We start from the raw sequence: 22,948 nt of genomic DNA, 5'->3' as shown, positions 1-22,948 counted from the left end.
ATCAGAGACTGACAATGGTGTAATAACCGAAACCGGTCTTTCTAAGTATCAATAAATCTGTGGTTTTTGACAATTTCTTAGTCTTTTTCATTCAATATGAATAATTACCACAATATCAACTTCTCAACTACACAATAAGAAAAAAAAATTATAGGCCTAAACAAGAGAAAGGAGTCCAATATACTTTTAGTTCGATTTGTGTGTTATCAATCAATTAAGTATTGTTATCTGTGGGCAATAGTATCATCCTACTTCAATTATTCATCTATTTATCTTGTGTTGTTGCAGACCAAAACGGTTCACACTAAAGGCGTTCAAGCGCTACTGGTTCACATGCCGCGAGCTGCGACTGCGGCTGTACAAGAACCGCGAGGATGTCGCCGCTGGCATCGCGCCTGTGCACGAGATGAACCTGCGTGGCTGTGAGGTCACGCCTGACGTCAACCTCGCCAACAACAAGTACTCCATCAAGCTAGAGGTCGCCACGCCTGACGGCATGGCTGAGTCCTACATCAGATGTGATAGTGTGAGTTGAACCTACTGTACCACTATCATCCATTAGGCTCAATTTGGGTAGCTACAATCGGTGAGCTTCCTGCCCTGCCGACTCGTTCGTCGCCGGTGAAAAACGCCTGAAAAACGCTTCATTTGACTCAGCCCTTGACCTAAAGACTTGAGCCTCACAAACACGGGCATTTTGGGCTTGACCTGTAGTTGTCTGCGCTGTAGGTTTCTGCGCAGCATTCAAGGATATTCGAGCCGAGACCACATAAGTAATGAAACAATTCGAAGTGAGTGCAATGTGCAACCACTAACAGCAATCATTAAAAAATACAGATTAAAATGGACAAATCACCTGCGCCGTATGCCACCAACTCGTCTTCCACTACAAGCTTGGAAGTTACAGTTGGATGGGAAAAGGGACATCGGAAGACCGAGGAAGCGGTGGACACCGGAACAGGCTTTACAAGCCTAGTCCATGATGGATGATGATGATGATGACCTGTAGCTGTCCTCTCCCGATCATTGTTTATGATTTGTGCCTGTATTCAACTGTCTGCAAGACAGATGAATTTTTGTAGTTCACAGAGAAGCATATACATTTCAATATATGAAATATTAAGGTTTCAGCTCTTTCATTCCACTTTACTACCCTATTAGTAAACTAAAATTCTCACTACAGGATACTCTTAATAAAACTACTGCTTCTATGATGCCTTATGTCCAGTTTCACCAAGCTCTGTCAAGACATTTGAACAAGGTCAAATTAGGTATACCCTTTACAACGAGTGCACTGGAACATATGATTCCTATTACGATAGTTAATATCGATAATTGAAGTTCAAACTTGTGAATCGTACCCTGACAATGTTTAAATGTCTTGTCCGTGTTTGGTAAAATCGGACATTGGTCTATTAACTGTGGTGACCAGATAAACCCAAATGAATTGGACTAGACATGCTTTAGGTACATCGATCATTGAAATTACAAGGTTTAGTTCAAAGTATATTATTATATCTAGTTCTAACGTTTAAACATGATTGTTTCGATTTCAGGAAGAGCAATACGCGAAATGGATGGCCGCGTGTCGGCTGGCGTCGAAAGGACGCTCATTGGCTGACAGCTCGTACGACGCAGAAGTGGCCTCCATTCTGGCATTCCTGCGCATGCAGCACCCCGCCCCCGCACCCGCCATCAACCCTGCATCACTCGACATCACCCCCGAAGACTACATCGCGCCCAGGTTACAGCGCAAACTCAAAGGAAAAGTGAGTGCCCATTCACTTATCGAATGATCTTTGTATTCGAAAAGTAACATAATATGTTTACTTATACTTACTTGAAGTAAGAGCTCATCTAAATTTGCAGGTCAATATATTGTGAAAATTCATGAACAGGAATCAGTGAGGAACATTAGAAGCAGAGAGGAGAATCGTTGAATGAAAAGAAAGAAAAATTTGAATTCAACTCTTCAAATTTCCAGACTACAATTTATGGAACTTATTGCAACAACTACAACCTATACAGATTAAATAGGAAGCTCTCGAAGTCATTCGAAACGACTTGCTCATTTGTCGTGAAAATTACATCAAGTTTCCCAATGGCAGGAGAAAGGTCAATAAATTGAAAATTGTGAGATATTAAGGTAGGTCGAAGTTAGGTTGACAGCTAGTAGAGAGTGAATTCTATGTCAGAAATCAAATGCAAGTTACTGACAGTTGAATTTCAAAAACTTGTAATTCACAAACCAAATTTATATTCTACTGAACGTCCCCATTCTCCATCTATTTTCTTTTTTCACATATTTAAATTATTAAAATAATCATCATTTATAGACACAGGAACCGGTTTCTTATCAATTTATATTTCATAATTGATTAATTTCTCAGGGCTACTTGAAGTCATATTGCGATAAGCTAATTATCAGAGACACAAAGAAAATAGAAAAAAGTTTACTAGTTATTCTAACTTATGTAATAAAAGATTTTTTATCTTTTTAAACAGCATGAATTCTCAAATTATTCCATTGAATTTGGAACCATATTCCACTTTTCAATGTTTTTTTTCTATTCATTTAATTACTACTCGAAATGTATTATAAGGTTTGTAAGTGGATTTCGGGTAGGAGGTGGCTGTATTCTCGACACAAGAACCTCTCATTTCCGATTACCTCTTAACCTCTCAATATTGGATCACCTGTCTACAGCGAGTTTATTCTCAGTATAATCGTAGAAAAAGCATACAACGTATGAAATCAGATACATTCTATAAAGTATCAATTGTACAATAATTGTATTCTCATTCATAATGTTGACAAAAATTACCTATTTTTCAGTTGGTGCAGCGAATCCTAGAAGCCCACGCGAACGTGAAGGAGTTGCCGCTGGTGGAGGCGAAGATGAATTACATCAAGGCGTGGCAATCACTGCCCGATTTCGGCATCTCACTGTTTGTGGTCAAGTTCAGAGGCCACAAGAAGGAGGAGCTGCTCGGCATTGCTTTCAACAGGTTGATGAGGATGGAGATCAACAGCGGCGACCACCTCAAGACCTGGAGGTACAATACGATGAAGGTGTGTATTCGGTCTTTTCTCTATCCAATTATAGAAATCAATAATACTGTAGCCTATTATAGAAATGTTGAATGCATAGTTATAATACAGAGTGGGTCAGAGACACTTTTATTTCAGCCTTTGTTTATTGCATATGGAATCCAGGGGTTTCCTCGTCTATTTCACCAGTTTCTCTGAAGCTATTCACCCATACTATAAAACAATTTAGGCTATTATTCTTCTAGTTTTATTGAATTGAAGAAACTGATAAATTGACTTTTGGGCAGAAATACGGGCATGGGTTGCAATACTGAAATGGGGATAAAATGCACGTTGTGTAGCAATGATTGAATGACTGTTAGGAATTTACATCTTCACAGCAAATTTAGGATGCACTGTCTTTCACTACATTATGGCATTATACCTTCGTAATGGCAGCCACTTTTTACTGATTTCAACAAACTACTCTAATCCTAACTAACATTTTACCAATTCGTTTTCACCCCATGAAACTGGATTATGTTTTCCACTATCATATCACTTTGATGGAAAGCTCTGTAAATGTCTGAAAAACTTTTTTAAACAAAATATTACTAGAGTTTCTTTTAGAGAGAGTAGCTGATTTTTATGAAATTGACAAATTATGTGAGAAAGTAGTACCTATATATTGGTCAGTATAATATAAGTAAAGCCGTCAATAGGTATATATCAGCCGGGACCGACAATGCCCATTCGATAATACGGAAGTGTTTAAAGTTTTTCCGTGATTAGTCTCTGATTATTGACCTCTTCTCTCATCAGTTTTTGTTGCACTGGTCTCGTTAGATGATTAGATGACGTCATTTTAATCACTGTAAAATTCAATAGACGTGCAACCGGTTGTGTGCGTTGAAAATATTTTCATAACACAACAATAATTCCATTTCTGTGTATTTCTATTGTATTTGTTTGAGTGACCAATTTCAAATTTCTCAACTGTTTGAAATATCTTCTGATAATGTTAATCTTTTGTGTAGGCATGGGACGTGAACTGGGAGATCAAGCACATGCGGGTGCAATTCGAGGAGGAGGACATTGAGTTTGCGTGCCACTCAGCTGACTGCAAGGTCATCCACGAGTTCATCGGCGGATACATCTTCCTGTCGATGCGATCCAAAGAAGCCAACCAGAGCCTCAACGAGGACATGTTCCATAAACTCACTGGAGGCTGGTGAAGCTCGTCTTTTTATGGTTAGTGTCTATTTGTCTCACATTTCAGTACAAATAATGTACTTTCAAATACTCTATTCACTTCATGGAAATTCGAACGATTGATATTATTTTTTTTAAACAAATATCAAACGTTTTTTATAACGGATACCAAATTTCGAAGCTGAGTGGGAAAGAGGACAAACTCCGCCTAATTGAGAATGATTTCATTTTATTTCAAAAGGAAAATGTGAAATACATTCTTATTTAGGTTAAACCTGCGTGACTGTGTGCAGAAATAATTCGTCCTATCATTTGCTGATTTTGTTATTCAAAAATAATAAAATACAACAAAAATACAAGCGATAATAAAATCCGCTATCTGTTATTCATGAAGAGTTCTTCACAACCATAATACAATAATCTTGGACTAAGAAGAAATCAAGCAGTGTCAAAATACAGAGTACTTTATACAGATATACAAATAGAATGTTCAATTTTCTTTAAATCTTATCTTTAGTATTTCACAAGATATGCAGCTTTAAATATAGAAATTGGTCATTTTTTGTGTATTGGAATATGGGCTTAAGTATACTCAACAATAAATGTTCCATTTTTTGAAGGAATTTGACTTATGATGCATGATTTTGGACCGCCTTGACGAGCTGAAAATAATGAAGTGTAGTACTATGAGGTCCGTGCATTGTGGCAAAAGTTATGAGAGTTTGAAATTTTTATCCTTGAGGTGTCCTTATGCGCGCCTCTCCTCTAGGAAATACTGAAATGAAGTTCATCTAACGGGTGATTCTCATAGAACATAATCTTAGGAACTTATATAATTGTGCGAAATATAAATGTGACGACAATTTAGTTGGTGATGATGGTTGAAGCTGAAAATTAGGTGTTTTTCACAATACAAGGAGCATTGTTGTCAGGTGTACCTTGTAATCTATATGAGATAGAGCGCTCTACCTGGTCTCAGATTGTAGAGCACAAAATTACGCCCAGAGAGATTTTGAATTACACATCTTAATGTTAACAATCGGAAGATATTGTTGATCAAAAACTAAAATTCATCAAAATTGATTTTTTCTATAAAATTTCACTCATTTTTGAAAAATCATAACTCAGTACTCATTAGAGATAGGGAGTTCCGAATAATCTAATTCATTCAGAATTTTTTAATCTAAAAAAAGGCGAGAGCAAATGCAAATTTTTCTGTCCGATCAACGGATTTGGCGGAAATAGCTGAAAACTGGAAAATGAACCGAAAATACGAGGTGTTTGGGCCACCCTGTATCTAGCATAAGGAAATTTTGCATGAAGAAATTGGTTCTGGACTTCTCTAATATATATCAAAATAATATTTTTAAAAATCAGAACCACAATATACATTGCAAGCACACCCCCTTTTTATGTCTATATTGACTGGATTAAGATTTTAAACCCCGTTTTCAATTATTTTTGAGAGAATGTTCTAAATAAACGCAACATCATTCTTACATTAATCCTACCTGACTCATAATTCGATTCTTATAATCAATTGTGTTGTATTTGCAGATCAGTCATGGACGTGTACATAATGGAAGTCTTCCAAAAAATCAAAAATCAAGGTACCCCTAGGTAAACACTTTATTATTCTTGAAGGACTTTTGAAATTGTTCAATGAATGAACTATGAATGTCGACATCCACTTGATTGAAGTCGTAATTTATTTGTAATAAACTGAATATTTCATTTGTGGCTGGAGCCAAATTAAATGTATATGTCGATACTGATTTTGAAAATCAATAGCCTAGGCTAAATAAAATCAAATATCAGTGTTAGAAGATCACGCAGTAATTTGTAATTAGATACCATAGCCTATCTATAGAATGAGTAAATAGATGTATAATACTATTGTATCTTAAATTTGCTGAAAGTGCCTTTAGGGTTTTTCAATGAAATCCAATCCATAGCATTAATTTAGAATCTTTTACTGTGCCGTATTACTTTTTCACCGTACTACTGAATCATATCTACAATTGAAATAGAGATTTGAAAGTTTCTATGATCGAATCAATTTTAGAGACATCATTTACCGTTGTATTACAAAAATTATCAATTCCTACTAAGAATCTATTTGAAAGCTATCATTCTAAGCTCTCTTTTCTATGCCAATTTTTCTCTTTTATATATATCTTTTTCTTCCTATTAATAATGGCTGGTCCTCAGAACTCTTTCTGTCTCTACAATATTGGTATTGATAAATTTAATATAACCTATGAGAAATTGAATCGTAAAACTTGTATAAGAATTGATATTATTGAACTAAACATATTCTAGACATTATCATTTTTCAATAATATAGCTTATGTATCTCATAAAGAGAAAAATCAAAACTAAAAAATAATGATACCGTAAAGGCTTACATGATGACATGACTCATCTAATTGAAGTTTTATCTATTCAATTTTATAAAAAACGATAAACGTTCAAACTATAACGTTTTTATGAAACGTTTATGTAAAACAATATATAAACGTTTACATAATTATTAGCAAATAATGTATTATTTATTCCAATTGATATATTCATTACGGTATTTGAATTAAACAAACTGTGTAAGATGTAAGTGCCTTACTTTTACATTCAATTGGTATTCTGTATAGTATACATTCAATTTTTACAGTAGATTCAGTTGAAAACAATTGGTTGACTAACATTTTTTTTAAAATGACAATCAACGTATCTTTGTAATTGTTGTGAGTGGATGATTGGTAATTATTCAATGACGAAATTATTGTTGAGATGGTGCTTCGAACTGGAGTATGTACTTAGAGTAATAAGTGCTATTATTAGGCACTTGTAAAATTAAATTGGGCCGTATTTTCAATGGCATACGTTTTGGAGTAGTATTTTTGTAATAATGATAAACTGTACAGGTTCATAATGTTTTTCGTGAATGGATTTCATAAACTTCCTGCAAAAAAAACTTTCTAAAATTTCTTCTGAGATATTATAAATTGATATTATCATGATTCTGAATGATGTCTCCAATCTTGAATTTTGCATACAATAATATTGATGAGTAATTTACAAAAAGTTTGTTAAGAAAAATTATTCGAAACATTTTTTTAGAATTCTATTTGATGACGATTTGAACCAATAGCTTTAATTGAATTACTCTAACATGGCTTAAATATAACCGATATTTCTATTTAATTGAAAAGATATTATTGTTGTTAATTTAGTTGTAATGTTGTTGTATATTGTTGTTTAGAAGATTTTCTATGTAAAATATTTATTTCTCTCTGATGTATTGTCGTATTGATAGATTTATTGATGTTCTTATATAACTCTGCTACTCTAGTGCATTAGCACGGCAAATCTCAAAGTCATACAAGAATGTATATAATTTATAAATTTTGTTTTAAAAATTGCTGTTCAACGGATACTGAACCAGTTAAACTGAAAAATAGTTAATGTTTCAACAAATGTGAGAGGCTGCAATTCACAAATGGTTGCTGAAAATTACCTATTTAAACAAAAAAAAACAATTATTTTAATGAATATGAAATTTGTTTTGCTGACAGCCAATTGATTAACTATTCAAGGTGCAGTATTCCATTAGAAATTGAAACCATAATGGTTTTAATTCACCACTTCTAGAGAGCTTTTATTATTATTTTTATTTTATCCACCTACTTGAGTGACTCAATAATCGTAATACTTTCTAATAAACAACAAACTGTACTTACAAATTTATTGCCATTAATTAGTTTAATAAGTATAACATGGTATTTAGAAATAATTTGAGCAATACTTGTGAAGATTGTTGTGTATTTTAAGAATTAAAAAGTTTGCCAACTCTAAACTTTTTAATGTGCTTTCGATGTAGAAATAAATATTGTACAGCAATTTGTTTGTAAATAGAGTGTATGCTTCTAGATAATATATTATTATTTTTATGTCAAAAGAGCTCTTGATAGGATTTTAGATTATAGACTCCTTCAAACTGATTTTGAAAAATGAATTTATGAATTAATTTATTCTATATCTGAAAACGTTTATTAATGTGTTATTTTACTCACATTTTTTATTGTTAATAAATCAGTTCTAACAAGTCAATTTGTTGGTCAATTATTATCCTGATATTTGATTTTCTATAATATTATTGTACAAAAGTTTCTAAATAATCTGATTCTGAATAAAAACAGTATAGATGGTTCAGTTACGAGAATAAGGTCAATCAATATTTTAGCGGCGTAACGACATCATTTTTATCGTGACTGAACGAGATATATACCGTAATTATTGGTAATAGTATTAAAATTTATTATTAGTATTTATTTCTCTAGACAAAACTTCCATAGCCTATCCTTTTATTTCTCACCGGATCAAATAAAGTCAAGCGGACTCAAAAAGGTCGAAAAGGTACCTACATTAAAAAAGATATATTACTGTATTTAATGCATCTTGTGCATTTACATGTACATGGTATTAGCATCGTTGACATGCAAATTGAAAAAGTATATAAATTAGAATTTATCCTATACTATTAAACGAGCAACTTCTGTTTATATGTTTAGATGTTTATATGTTTGTATTTCACCGGATCTCGAAAACGGCTCTAACGATTCTCACGATTCGATTGCACAAGGTCTCATCCCTGGGAAAAGTCGCTAAAGGACATTAAAAGGACAATTATTATTCATTTTTTATGGAAAAACAGCTTATAATAATTATTTCGACGTATATTGGTGATGGAAGTGAGTGAGCGTGTTCATGTGTGTGGGACTGTGTCAATATTACGACTCAGCTTTTAAACTTTTGTAATCATTCAATCAGGTACTTGGTGCCGGTTGCAAAAAAGCCGGGTTATTTTCAATCCTGATTAATTCCAGTAGATCCATCTTTTTGAAATGGTCTTCTCTGATTTGGTTCACGTGAAGTTAATCAGGATTAGAATTTAACCGGCTTTTGTGCAACTGGGCCTTTGTGAGGGAAATTTTTGCATTCCTCTGGGTATTAATCTTAATTTACTGTGATTAGATAGAACATTTCTGTATGAATGTTATTATCATTTCTTCTTTCGTGATAAATGTTTCATGCTTTTGTACTCCAGAGCAAAGCTCGGTCCCCGATATTTATTTTAATATATCAAAAACAAATCTGGTGTGGCGCACTCACACAACTTTCCTTGCCGTTATGAAAATTGATCACCTTACGCTAGTGTAAACGCGCATCTCAAGTCAATGATCTGAGCCAGCTGGTGACAGGTCAATAACGCTGGATACACACGAGATCTGCTATCTCTTCATAGTGAATGATTTAATAGAATCAACAGTTGCCAACAGTTTGCAATTGAATAATTACAATTTCTCAAATTTCAAGCTTATTTTCAATTTTAGGTGAAAATGTTACTAGACATTAATTGAAGAGATTTCCATGCTCAATCTTTTCCATTCAAAATTTTTCGTTTAAATTATATCTGAGACCTGATAATTGGAAATCTAAAATCAAACTTTGCATAGATGGGGCGGAGCTCCTGAAATTTTTACAGATATGGGACTTGTGGCAGTTGATATAGCTTATCAATGACTATTTTAGGTATGAATTTGATCAAAATCGTTGGAGCCATTTTCGAGAAAATCGCGAAAAACCCTGTTTTTGACAACATTTTAGCCGCCATCTTGAATCGCATTTGATCGAAATTGTTCGTGTCAGATCCTTATAGTGTAAGGACCTCAAGTTCCAAATTTCAAGTCATTCCGTTAATTGGGAGATGAGATATCGTGTACACAGACGCACATACACTCATAAACACACACACACACACACAACACACACACACACACACACACACACACACACACACACACACACACACACACACACACACACACACACACACACACACACACACACACACACACCACACACACACACACACACACACACACACACACACACACACACACACACACACACACACACATACAGACCAATACCCAAAAACCACTTTTTGGACTCAGGGGACCTTAAAACGTATAGAAATTCAGAAATTGGGGTGCATTAATTTTTTTTCGGAAAGCAATACTTTCCTTACCTATGGTAATAGGGCGAGGAAAGTAAAAATAAATTAAATATAAACTGCTTAAAAGACAGTTGAACATGACAGTTGACAGTAAATGACAGCTGACTACAACTGTATAAACTGATAGAGAAATCATTCCCAGTTAACTTACAGACTCTTTAAAAACTTCAATATAGATTATCAATCAATTCCACATAAAATCTTTATTTTGATTTTTGTGAATCCCAATTATAATTAATGTTTCCTATTTTCAATTTGTAGGTAAAAACATAAGTTTTAACTAATGTTTTCTACTGCAATTTTCTTCCTACAAATCTTTTACCCAAAGTAACCTCAATCAATCCAGGCCTCTTGGCAACCAAAAAATGTCATTGGAAATTGAAAGAGATGAAACAACAAATACAAGTACAACTGAAGATGAAAACATCAAAGATGAACAGCTTTTGTCGGATATGTCTTCATCATTGGACAGTCCCAATCCTTCTGCATTGCTATTGGACAGAATTCCATCACAGACTCTGCACAAATGCTCGTTTGCTGAGGCAAAGTCGTTTCTTTCAAAATGTGAAGGGTCTACTAATGATTCCCTGTGAGTATGAATACAGTACGGTTCCAAAATTTGTTGAGGACAGTAGTTTGAGGTAGGCCTACCTAATTTTGTATTTGATAAATACAGGAAATTTTAGGGACTGAGCTAAAACACTTTGTGATTCATTAAACTGTATAAGAAAATATCAAATAAGTATTTTGGCTCAATAATTTTGGTTTGAGTTCTGACTGAATAAGATAGTAAAACATAATTTAATCTAAACTGTATGGTCGATTATTCTTAAAAGCAGGCTGATAAACTTTAGAGTTATGAAGCACCGGCATCAAAAAATAAAAATTAGTCCGTATAAGTTACTACGATAGGGTACTTATTAATTGTAATGACTATTCAGTTTACTGCGGTCATGTCCAAGGGTGTACAGTGGGGGGGGGGAGAAGGAAGTTTGGACGCAGACTGTACCCTCAAAAATTTGGGGGGGGGGGGTGCTCAGAATAAAATCTTGGAGGTACAGAAAAAGGTCAAAGGTCAGCAGTTTTTAGAATGACTAGGTACTGACTATACAAGCTTAGCCCGTGAGGGCTATGTTCCTCAAGGGGACAAGTCCCTCAAAGGGACTCATCTCTCAAGGGGCTCAAGCACCAGCTCAATCCTATCGGGGCTCAGTTTGACTGGACAGTTCATCTGAGTAATGGAACCTGAACTAAACTCTATAGTAACAATAACTTCAATATATGGGTGCAGATATGCAGGCAAATGAACGCAAATTCAGGTGACCATAGAACAATTAAATTATATTTTCTCATCTGTCAGTCAAATCAGTTAGATAAAAAGCTACCGTACGTTTAAGACTAATAAAATGATATAATTATTAGGCATATGGCTGTGAATTTTATTGGAAATTTAAATTCCTTCTTTCTTTAAAACGCTTTTGTAATTTTATTTTTAGATGGAATCATCTAAGCGATCTAATTTCAAAAATATTAGAAGAAAGACCAGTGAATGTGATTGACTTCCTTGAAGAGTACAGCTCTCGTGTAAAGAGAGAAAGATTCGAGATTTCCAACAATCATATCCAAAAAGTTTATGTCCATACATCTGATCTTGATTATGCTAGAAGAAACATTGAATTAATAAAGGTAGGTTTCCTCAAGAAATGATTGATATTAGCTCCTAATTGGTTTTTGAAAATTAGACTGAGTAGTCTTTATCATAGAAGTCCTTGTATATAAGTTAAGTATTTACGTATCATAGATTTGTTATTTATTCATGGTTTAAGACCTAGTATTGAAAATAACCGTTAATGTTATTATAATCATCATATTTTACTATTGTGGTAGGCCAACTTCTAGTTTAAAACTGAATATTTTTACAATTTTTCATCACCCAATAGCCCTGTTATCAATATCAACATCAGTGATGTTTTATCATTAAGTGAATCAAGTTTTTCATCTCTCCTCATCCATGTGCATTATTATAGTACCAGTAGGTACCTGTACAGAATTATTTATATAAGTACAAACAGTGCTGTTTTTGTGACGGTACACGCCGATACGCTGAACCGGTACCTCATGACACAAAAACAAATAAAAATTGATATCCTTTCCTTGCCCCTAAATAGCTTTAAAATACGCTTTTTGAGAATGAATTTAATAATTTTTCCCGGGGGTGGACCCCCTTCTGAAAAGGTTTCCTCCAGACTGGGGGAACAGCTGCTCTGAGTACAGATATAAGTCAAAATTTAATAAATTTATTCACTTTTTGAGGCTGCTGAAATCCAACAAACTTCTGAAATAGTTGAAGATGTTAACGAGGAAGAGACCGAAGATGGTGGAGCCACAGCTTCCGATATTAAGATGGGCTTCCTGCAATTTATGAGCAATTTCCGACAAGCTGGTGTTGGCCTGTCAAAAGATGACTCATTCTTGATAAATTTGTCTCTCATCAAATTACAGAAGACTCAACCAGTGCTCAAGTACAAGTGAGAGAGAACATTTGACCAATTTTATTTTAGTACAGTAATCTACCTGTTTGGTTTTTGTTAAGTTATGTAATTAAAATTTTCAATGTAGGCCTACAGTAAGTGAAGTGGGTGGGTACCTTGAGAAAATTCTCATCTCGGTAAGACGCTCAATTCTTTTCACTAAAAATCAGATTTATTTCAATGAGTTTTCTGCTCTGAAAAAACGAATATGATATATATTTTAAAAATCTATAGGCCTATAATAGTTAGGCCTTTATAAATCTCATCTATTGGATGAGACACTCCCATAAAAACCAATTTTATTATAGTTGTTTCTTATTAGAGTTTATGGGAGTGTCTCTTCCAATTGATGACATTTCCACTGAAAAACTAATCAGAGGTAAGATTTTACCCAATTAGAAGGACACTATGCAATTTGTAATCGAATCTAATTGCAGTATGTAGAGAATCTCTTGGATAAGTCTCTTCATAATCCATATACGAATAAGTAAATTCATTGTCATAATTATTCATCATATACAAAATACAAATATTTTTTTGATTTCTCATACATTTTTTTCAATAAGAAAATTTGAAAAAATGATAGATAACAATTAACTGTTCAAAAACTTGGGCATCTATGTTTGAAAACTAATTGATAAAGTACTATTCTATTTCAGATTCTGGGGAAAAATTTTTGGATTAAAAAAGGATTATTTGATAGCTGAATGTGATTTGACCAAAGAAGAAATTGAGAGACGAGACCAGGTATATAAGATTCCTGTAAATTATTGCAATTCATATGCTTATTATAATAATATTTTTATTCATCTCGCAAGGATAGAAAGTTTATTCTCATACCTGGACCAACCATAACTTGGGTATTTTATAACTTTTTATAAGTTATACGATTTTAGTTACCCAAAATTATGTATCCTCCCGCAATTATAATAATTTAGATTTAACTGAAACTACAAGACGAATGAAAGTATGTCATGAATATATTCTATTATTTATGAAGCACGGTATACGATAGATGAGTGATGTATATCATTGAGTTGTGAAGAAGTATGACCGGTAAATAAGAGATAAAAAAGTATTATAAAGGTATTTTTCATCTTTAAAGTCAAAGATATTTTCTGGAGTAATGAGCTACATTATTCAACCATTATTTCTCCATTTCTCCAATAGGAAGAACAAGATAAACTAGCAGGAGAAAAGGAACAGGAAGAAAAGGACGAAGAAGAGAAGAAACTGATGGAAGAAGAGGAACAGAAGCAGAAAGAGGAGGAAGAAAGAATACAGAGTGAGCAGATGAAGGAGAACCCTAGTGAAGATAAGAGTGATGAGAACAGAGAAAGGTCTTCAGAGGAGAAAGAGAAAGTTACTCCGGTTGTACCTCTGAGAGAGCAGTATAAACGGCCAAAAACACCAGAAGTCATTGAAGAGGTTAAACCCGAAGTGGAATCAGAACCACCGGGGGAAGGAATCAATAAAAAGGTTTGCTCTTATGTTTTAAATATATTTTTTTAATTTCTGTATTGCAGTTGAGATGGAGTGGTAGATATCCACATTGAATAATGTAACTGATAACGTAAAATTTCTACAACCACCTATTCAAAAAAGTACCTACCTACTACTATACCTGAACCACTAAGCGAATAGGAAATCATGATTATAAGAAATTGTGACAATTTCAAGTAACTTAGTTTTATCAGAGTTCAAATTGTATTTAATTGTGTAACTACTGCATTTGAAGTTATGAAACTTTTTATATTATAGTACGGTACTTTAAAAGTGCATTAATTCGAGTAAAAAATATTAAAAATTGAGCCTTTCCATTACAATAATAACATTTTTGTAATATATAAGAGAGTAATGAGGTGGTGTGAATTTTAATGTGAGAGTTTTTAATAATTCGGAGGAGAAATTATTGAAAGATTCACTTGGAATTGTTTGAATTCCTTATAATACCGTATTAAAGCTCACCATTTAATTCAACCAATGCTGATAGGTTGGAATAAATCTCACCTCAGGCAGAATGGAAAAGCATTTGAATTTTTTCTATTGAATTCCAAAAATACTATAAAATATTGCGAGTGACGACCGCCAAATGACACTAATTTGAAAAGAACAATTTGAAAAGAGTAGGCCATAAACAGTTATTTGATAAATTATTGATAAAAACGAAATTATATATATTTGTAAACTATACTATTAATCTTCTTGTCTCTATACAATTTATTTATTTACAGGTTTATTTTGTATGTAATGAACCAGGAGATGATTGGATAGAACTGCCAAACGTGACACCAAAGCAAATCCAAATAGCTAGGAAAATCAAACGCTATTTCACTGGGGATCTTGAAACTGAGGTAGGTAATATATTGTTCTGGAGTTCGAACAGTATACATTTTTCGAGGTACTGCTTTGATATATTCTTTATATCAGGCTGAATCACCTCTTCTTAAACAGTTTTTTAACGCTATATGTAGTTCATCGTTGAAATCTTTGTATTCAGGGAAAATTGTTGTTTAATAGAATTTATTGCAGATCTAAATTACCTATATATTACTGTGCGGTACCGGTATTCATATTACTGATAGTCTTTTGTTAATAGTAAATCTGCTGTTGGAATATTATTGTTTTACATTTTATTACAGTATATCAACTAAATAAATTGACGTTTCTATTTTTTAATCTGAAAAACATGTTTTAATTCTACAGATCAATACATACCCCATATTTCCTGGCAATGAGAAGAACTACTTGAGAGCACAAATTGCAAGAATCTCATCTTCCACTCATATCTCGCCTCTCGGCTATTACACTTTCCACAATGATTTGGAAGAGGAGGAAGAGGAAGAGAATGACGAGGATGAGGAAGAAGAAGAAGGTAGATTGTTGATATACAATTATCAAAGATTGGGATTGAGGGATCTCAAGTTTTCTAATAAGCAATCAATACCGTGGCTACTTTGACTCATACCTTACACTTATTTATTCATAATTATTCTGAATCTTCCAAATATAGCCAATAATTTTATATTATCATCAGAAGCTTTTATACTCCTAATTCCTTTATTTAAAATAAATTTATCCTTCCACTCATCTTAAGGCTTCATCCTCTTGGCAAAAGTTCATTGAATTAAATACTTTCATTATTGAACTGTACCGTCAAAAGCAATAAAGAAGATTTGCCAATAACATCTTATACATCATAATAATTGATATTACTTAAGTTTAGAACTCATATTTGAAAACCCATCATCCCATCATGCCTTTTGTGAAGTAGGCTATTTATCAATAATTACAGTATATTATTATCATAGAGAAACAATAGCGTAAGTAGATATCCCATGGTATAGGGCGTTTATGTTGCAACTTATACTGTTATCTCAAGCCGATAGTTCATGTAATTCTTTCCTGTGAAGCCGTGTGACACTGGTAGCATAGAGAAACAATAGCGTAAGTAGATATCCCATGGTATAGGGAATCTATGTCGCAACTTTTACTGTTATCTCAAGCCGATTACTGTCGAATATTGTCAATTTTTACTGTTTTGTTGGTGTGATAGTGTATGAACGGCACAATTTGAGAGAATACCAGCGTCTCACAGCTGCCTAGGAAAGAGCTACGTGAACTATCGGCTTGGGATAACAGTAAAAGCTGCGACATAAACGCCCTATACCATGGGATATCTACTTACGATATCGTTTCTCTATGCTTGTAGTCGCTCATATTGTGCTGTTCATACACTCTCACCCCAACAAAACAGTAAAATTCGACAATAATCAACAATAATCGGCTTGAGATAACAGTAAAAGTTGCGACATAAACGCCCTATACCATGGGATATCTAATTACGCTATTGTTTCTCTGTGATATTATTTAGTACTATGATCATTTTTTGTGTAGTTGAGAAGTTGATATTGTGGTAATTATTCATATTGAATGAAAAAGACTAAGAAATCAGTGGTTTTTTGACAATTTCTTAGTCTTTTTCATTCAATACTATGATCATAGTCAATCTATATTCATAGCTACTCTAACAATATAAACATAATTTTTCCATGACGATTTTTATCAAAACTAGTCTCAGAGACTAGGGTAACCACTAATTTTCGTCTCACACTATGAAAAACTACAAATCTTCACCCAAGTAGTTCTGAGATGATGTAAGAGCAGCATAATAGATTCGAGCCCAGTCACACAATATCTCTGATAAAAAAGATTCTCTATAATTTTTTTTATAATTTTGTAATTCTCTTATATTCCAGAGAAGAAAATGAGCTTTGTATCCAATTCGCAATATGAACCTGCATCTATAGAAGAGTTGACAGATCCGTCAATGTCGTTTTGGGTCCATCATGCCTTCCACCTTCTGAAGCAAGGTCGAGCCACATTTTGGAAGCCAAAACCGATCAAAGATGAAGAAGTAGGTCTATGTGTTTCAATACAAAACATTTATTTTTTATTATCTACCAATGTTGATTCATCATCACTCTTTATCAGTTTGCTCAGTATTATTTTTAAATTTTTAATTTCATTTATTCACACTTGCACAATCTATTACAATATATTGAGAAGGAAGCATAGACTTCCAGTTTGATAAACTTCTCTCTTCTAATGAATTGATACGCATGGTGGAAGGTGGAGAATATCTATAATATGACATTGTCTCCAACAAATTCCAGAAAGTCAATCAATGAGTTAGTTTATTAGTGCATTTCACAAATTCACAGCTTCTATATCTGTTAGATAAACTGATAATGGTAATATAATCCAAGCCTGCTGAAATCTATCATTCTATTCCATTGAGAAACTAGTTAACATTTTTCAGAAATAAATGGAATAGTAGGCTATTAGTTGAAGCCTGTAGCAGACACTAGCGAAGGAGAAGTACTGTATGCACTGGAAACATCACCAACATTGTCTATGATCTTAAGATCTCAAAAAAATCGTATTTATTTATTTATTCAATGTTGTACAATTATTGTTAAGCTCTGATGGATGGGGTTTTGGAAAGGTTTATTATTATTATTATTCATGATAGATCACCAGCACAATATCATCAACCTCCACCAATACTTTTTGTGTAGTTGAGAAGTTGATATTGTGGTAACTATTCATATTAAATAAAAATCTCTGATAAACTGAGATTGACATGGTGTAACAACCGAAACCGGTCTTTATAAGTATCAATAAATCTGTGGTTTATGACAATAATTATTAATTTTTTTATTTAATATCCACCAATACTCTTATAACTATTTGTATAGTAGCAGGTAACCCGCGCTCCTTAAGGGTCTAATTAAAAACTTGACCTACTGAAATCTTGAAAAAATTGGAATATGCCTATAACCATCCTTGGTAAATAAAGAGTCGATATGCAAAATTTCAAGTTAATCAGTCCAGTAGTTCAGATGCGATGATGCGTCATTCGTGAATTCCCTATCCCGTACACGTGAATTAATTAATTTATTATAATGAATTAATTAAAAATTTGGCAAACTTAAAACTCGGCTTACTGAAATCTTGAAGAATTAAAAATTAACTTAAGAATTAAAATAAAGTTAATCAATCCAGTAGTTAAGACGTGATGATACGTCATTCGTGAATTTCCTATACCGTACGTGTATAAGGCAATACTGTCCTTTATTATATTTAATTTGTATAATTCAAGTGAACTTATAGTGAGGTCCACGTTATAATGGCAGTAGATAAAGATAGGAGAATAGTGATGCCGATTCTCTACATTAATTAATTATATTTCTACACTGTCAAAAACATAATTGGCATCGATATGGACCTAGAAAAGGATAGTACCACCGGCTTTGTCGAATGATAGACAAGGATAGCAAAACCAAAGTTGATCAAATACTGTCATTATAACGTGGACCTCACTATATCTATTTTTTGGCAGGAAGGTGAGGAGGCAGAAGAAGAACAGGAGGAGGAGGAAGAAGAGGAAGGAGAAGGTGAAGAGGTGGCTGAGGAGGCTCTGCCCCTGTTGACCCCTCTGTCAGGTGACACCTGTCTGGAGACCAGAACCATGTGGAGTGTGCGTCAGACGTCGACTTACGCCAAAGAGAATGCAGTCGCGTTTGTCGTGTCCAATTTGTGGCCTGGCGCTTATGCGTTTGCTTCTGGAAGGTCTGTTTATTGAAGTTTGAATATTTTGAAAATTTGAGTCCTAGAAATTTCCCTACCAAGAACTTCTGTAATAGAATCTAGAAAATATTCCTGATTAATTGACCGAGCGAAGTGAGGTCAAAGATTCAAGTCGACGGTTTGGCATTTCTCTTAATGTTTAAATGTTTGAATGTTTAAATGTTGCGCCTTTACGGCGAAACGCGGTAATAGATTTCCATGAAATTTGACAGGTATGTTCATTTTCTAATTGCGCGTCGACGTATATACAAGGTTTTTGGAAATTTTGCATTTCAAGGATAATATAGAAGGAAAAAGGAGCCTCTTTCATACGCCAATATTAGAGTAAAAATCAGACTAATTATTCATCATAAATCAGCTGACAAGTGATTACCTATGTGTGGAGAGGCCAGTCTATTGCTGTATTTCCCATAAGGTCTATAGTTTCAATGAGGTACTTGTGGATGAGAATACTGCGTGAGGTCTACTGTTCACAGAACTACTAGTATCGTGTCCACTCAAATGTTTTACATTGCAGTACAAATTAATGAAATATTTGAAATAGTAATTTCTACATCGTATTTACACTTTATGATATTAATTTTCAAATGTTGCATTGGAAATCATCAAATCAAAAATTAATATTATTTGGGGTACATTCTCTAGAATCAATTTTTTTCACTATTGACGCAAGCGGGAATCTCACTAATTTACAAGAAAATTGAATTTCTACTAGTACTCAATTACCTCTCGAACTGTCAGTCAGAGATGTCAAATCGAAAACGTTTATTTTCCAAAAAAAAATACATGATACACAATAAAATTAATATTTTAGGGAATCCCCTACAAGAATATTTGTCTGTGTGTAGGGGGGCATCTATGTGATAATCTGTTGCAATTTATTTTTTCTTTTTAATAGATTGAACGGATTGTGAGAGAAGAATGGCTACAATGATATTCATCTCAAACTGTCAGCATTCCTCATAAAAATAACACTACTACCCATTCAACCAATGCTGACTGAAATGAATATCGTCACTATCGATAAACTTAGAGACAATACTCTGAAATACTAAGTGCCGGTTGCATAAAAGCCGGTTAAATTTTAATCATGATTAACTTCATGAGAACCAATCAGAGAAACCTATTTCTCGAAAACGCCTTCTCTGATTGGTTCTCGTGAAATTAATCACGATTAAAAATTTAACCGACTGCTATGCAACCGGGCCGAATAATCTGAATAAACTAATTTCACTAGAATATCCAAACCTACTTGTAAAGTTTGGACGCGATTCAGGGCACTGGACCCCATATTCATTAGGCACCAAGTAGGCTATCTTAATACTGTTGTTGAAGTGAAAATAGTGGTTCATTAGTTTATATAAAACTAGCCCTCAGGCTCGCTTCGCTCGCCATATCCGTCTAGCTTCGCTCGCCTGCATTTTTATTTGAGCATTTTTATCATATGTTAGGACAATCCAGTCGGGGGTCCAGACTAAACGTCTGGCTAAACGGATATGGCGAGCGAAGCGAGCCTGAGGCTAGTAATATAATATTCCCAGGAATAGCTCTGATTGAAGTAGCACTGCCCAATCAATTTTTCCGCGAAAAATTCATTTCAATCTTCAACTTGGTGCCAACCTAACAAAAGTCAACTCAACTTAATGCCAACCTGACAAAATTATTAACTTATTTGCCAGTTAACAACTGTTTCGGAGAGGTACTCTATTTGATTATAGTTCTGTAGCAACTTATGATATGGATAATTCAATTATAATTAAGAGATTGGGAGAAGAAGAATATACATGCTAAAGACGAAATTTATACCCTTAAAAACAACCCTTAGAGTTAAAATATTGCCAAAAGATTTCTTAGTGCGCCTCTAAAGGGCCAACTGAACATACCTACAAAATTTGAACGTTTTTGGTCCGGTAGATTTTTAGTTCTGCGAGTGAGTGAGTCAGTCAGTCAGTCAGTGAGTGAGTGCCATTTCGCTTTTATATATATATAGATTAAATAGTTCAATTTAGGATGAAAAACCTTTGCTGAAACTAGCCATGAGAAGAATGAATCTCTTCATTATGTACTTATTTCAAATTTTATTTAGTTAAAAAATTTACGTTTCAGGAGCTACGGAAATATCTACATTGGGTGGGGTCACAAATATTTGGCACGCGGGTACTCACCAGCCCCACTTCCGCATCCCGAGGAAGAGTACGAGATCGGACCGGAAGTGATGGAAATGACCGATCCCACACCGGAAATGGAGGAGGAATGGCGGGAAAAGCAGAGGAAGAAGGAGATGGAGAAGGTGGCTGAGACAGAGGGCGAAGAGGAGGAGGAAGAAGAGGAGGAGGGCGATGAAGATGACGAGGATGACGATTGATTATTAATTTTATAATTTATTTTTTATTAATGTTATTGATTGTTGACTGGACGTTTACAAGCTATCATTGAATTGAATATGGTACATTAAAGGATTGAAGATAGAAAAAGTTTCATTGATCGTTCAAAAATAAAACACACGTTCTTTCAGACAACAAGTTTATTTAAAATACATATAAGTTTTACATAGAATATATAGAATATTTTTTTATAAATATACAAATATGTAAAAGCGAATGTAGTTTCAACTAACAAATATAGACAATGATAATAAAAAATACTGAGAGTGATCACAATATTATACCGTTGGGAATGGGTAACGCATCTTATCAATTAAATCCATTATTCTAATACTGTCAAATATTGCATCAACGTCAGAATTCGAATAAAATATTCAATTTATCTTAGCTCTAGAGCATTTAATAATTGAAATGTGAAAATAAGTAGTATGAAAGCAAAGCTAAAGATAGCAGAGGTAGTAAAACTATATGAAATAAAATATAATTATTGAAAAGAAAATTTCAATAACGATAAGAAGTGATAATAACAAGCTATTTGTAATTGGATGACACAGTATCATATAAAATACAAATTTTAGCTACTGAAAACAATCAGTCTGGTATAAAAATATTCAATGGTTTTATTAAGTCTAATCTTAAGATTGTTGATTACTTGGTTCTTAAAATACAACTACATCAATACAGATAACACCAAACTAACTTATAAACAACAGATTGTAACAAACAAAGCTGTTAAAAAAACCTTGTAAATGCAAAGTGGCTGTATAATAGCATATAATTTATTGCACTGTATAATACTGTATTATTACGAATGATTTTTGCATTCAAATGATCATAATTTTAGATTAAAAGTTTCCCAACTTGAGAGCAATGTAATAATAATACATGCCAATCTTTTTATAAAATAGACAATTTATCACTGTTGATAAAACAGACAAACAATTAAAATTGTTTAAACAATTTTAAACACAGTTTAAAATTTGAGGTTTGTAGTGAAAACTGTTACAGAACTATTTTGACATGATGTTTTGTTATAGATGGACGTTGAATAACTCTGAAATACAATAATGCAACAGGTTCCAATTACAAGTAGGCTATCAAAAGTCTTCAAGTCTTCAAATTTAAAAGTCTTCAAATCTTCTCAATAATACTGCACAACTCTGAAACTATTCAAAAAGTTTTCAAATCTTCACTACATAATTGACGAGTTATTACAAACGATAGATACAATCAATAAAAGTAATAAAACCATTAATAGTGGTCAGCCAAGATAAAAATCTTTACAATTAATATGTCAAACTTATAACAAACTATTCCATTCTTTCTCAAATCTTAAATATTGATACCATTAATAAAACATTAAAAGTAGTCGTCGATTAAGTTTAAAATTTTTACAATAAAATGTGTCAGTTGTCTATTAAAATAATAAACACATTGAAGGTTTGATTTGATTTGATCGGATGCTTCTACTAATAAAACTCTATAGACTATAGAAATAAGTTAATCCTGAATATGAGTAAGGAAAACCCTGAATATTCTCAGTCATGTAGAGTTGCTTGAT

The 22,948-nt window shown here is 33.4% G+C and overlaps 2 protein-coding genes across 2 annotated transcripts in view; both read left to right on the top strand.

Annotated features, from left to right (window-relative positions):
• The window catches only part of LOC111054253 (unc-112-related protein), a 186,753-nt gene extending 178,403 nt beyond the window's left edge, over positions 1–8,350 (top strand). The window contains exons 7-11 of the mRNA XM_039426055.1: positions 289–526; positions 1,557–1,769; positions 2,837–3,073; positions 4,069–4,282; positions 5,801–8,350. Coding sequence (XP_039281989.1) covers positions 289–526; positions 1,557–1,769; positions 2,837–3,073; positions 4,069–4,266 — 886 coding nt within the window. The 3' untranslated portion in view covers positions 4,267–4,282; positions 5,801–8,350. The remainder of the gene's footprint in view (positions 1–288; positions 527–1,556; positions 1,770–2,836; positions 3,074–4,068; positions 4,283–5,800) is intronic.
• A 2,083-nt stretch (positions 8,351–10,433) lies between these two features.
• On the top strand, positions 10,434–22,391 carry LOC111054254 (radial spoke head protein 6 homolog A). The gene is made up of 10 exons (XM_022341238.2): positions 10,434–10,908; positions 11,816–12,005; positions 12,633–12,847; positions 13,510–13,597; positions 14,021–14,329; positions 15,085–15,204; positions 15,557–15,725; positions 17,110–17,267; positions 18,756–18,985; positions 21,110–22,391. Exons 1-10 carry the CDS (start codon positions 10,685–10,687, stop codon positions 21,366–21,368), a joined length of 1,962 nt encoding a protein of 653 aa, XP_022196930.2. The 5' UTR covers positions 10,434–10,684; the 3' UTR covers positions 21,369–22,391.
• Positions 22,392–22,948: the final 557 nt, after the last annotated feature.

Source organism: Nilaparvata lugens, chromosome 4 (assembly GCF_014356525.2).
Source record: "Nilaparvata lugens isolate BPH chromosome 4, ASM1435652v1, whole genome shotgun sequence".
Taxonomy (NCBI): domain Eukaryota; kingdom Metazoa; phylum Arthropoda; class Insecta; order Hemiptera; family Delphacidae; genus Nilaparvata; species Nilaparvata lugens.
The sequence above is the reverse complement of the archived record's forward strand: the minus strand, read 5'-3'. Positions and strand labels throughout refer to the sequence as shown.

Excerpts from the sequence above, each read along its gene's own strand:
- LOC111054254 (XM_022341238.2), top strand. The coding sequence starts at position 10,685 with ATGTCATTGGAAATTGAAAGAGATGAAACAACAAATACAAGTACAACT. Across the intron at positions 10,909-11,815 it reads GGGTCTACTAATGATTCCCT|ATGGAATCATCTAAGCGATC; the intron begins GTGAGTATGAAT and ends TTTTATTTTTAG. Across the intron at positions 15,726-17,109 it reads GGATGAGGAAGAAGAAGAAG|AGAAGAAAATGAGCTTTGTA; the intron begins GTAGATTGTTGA and ends CTTATATTCCAG.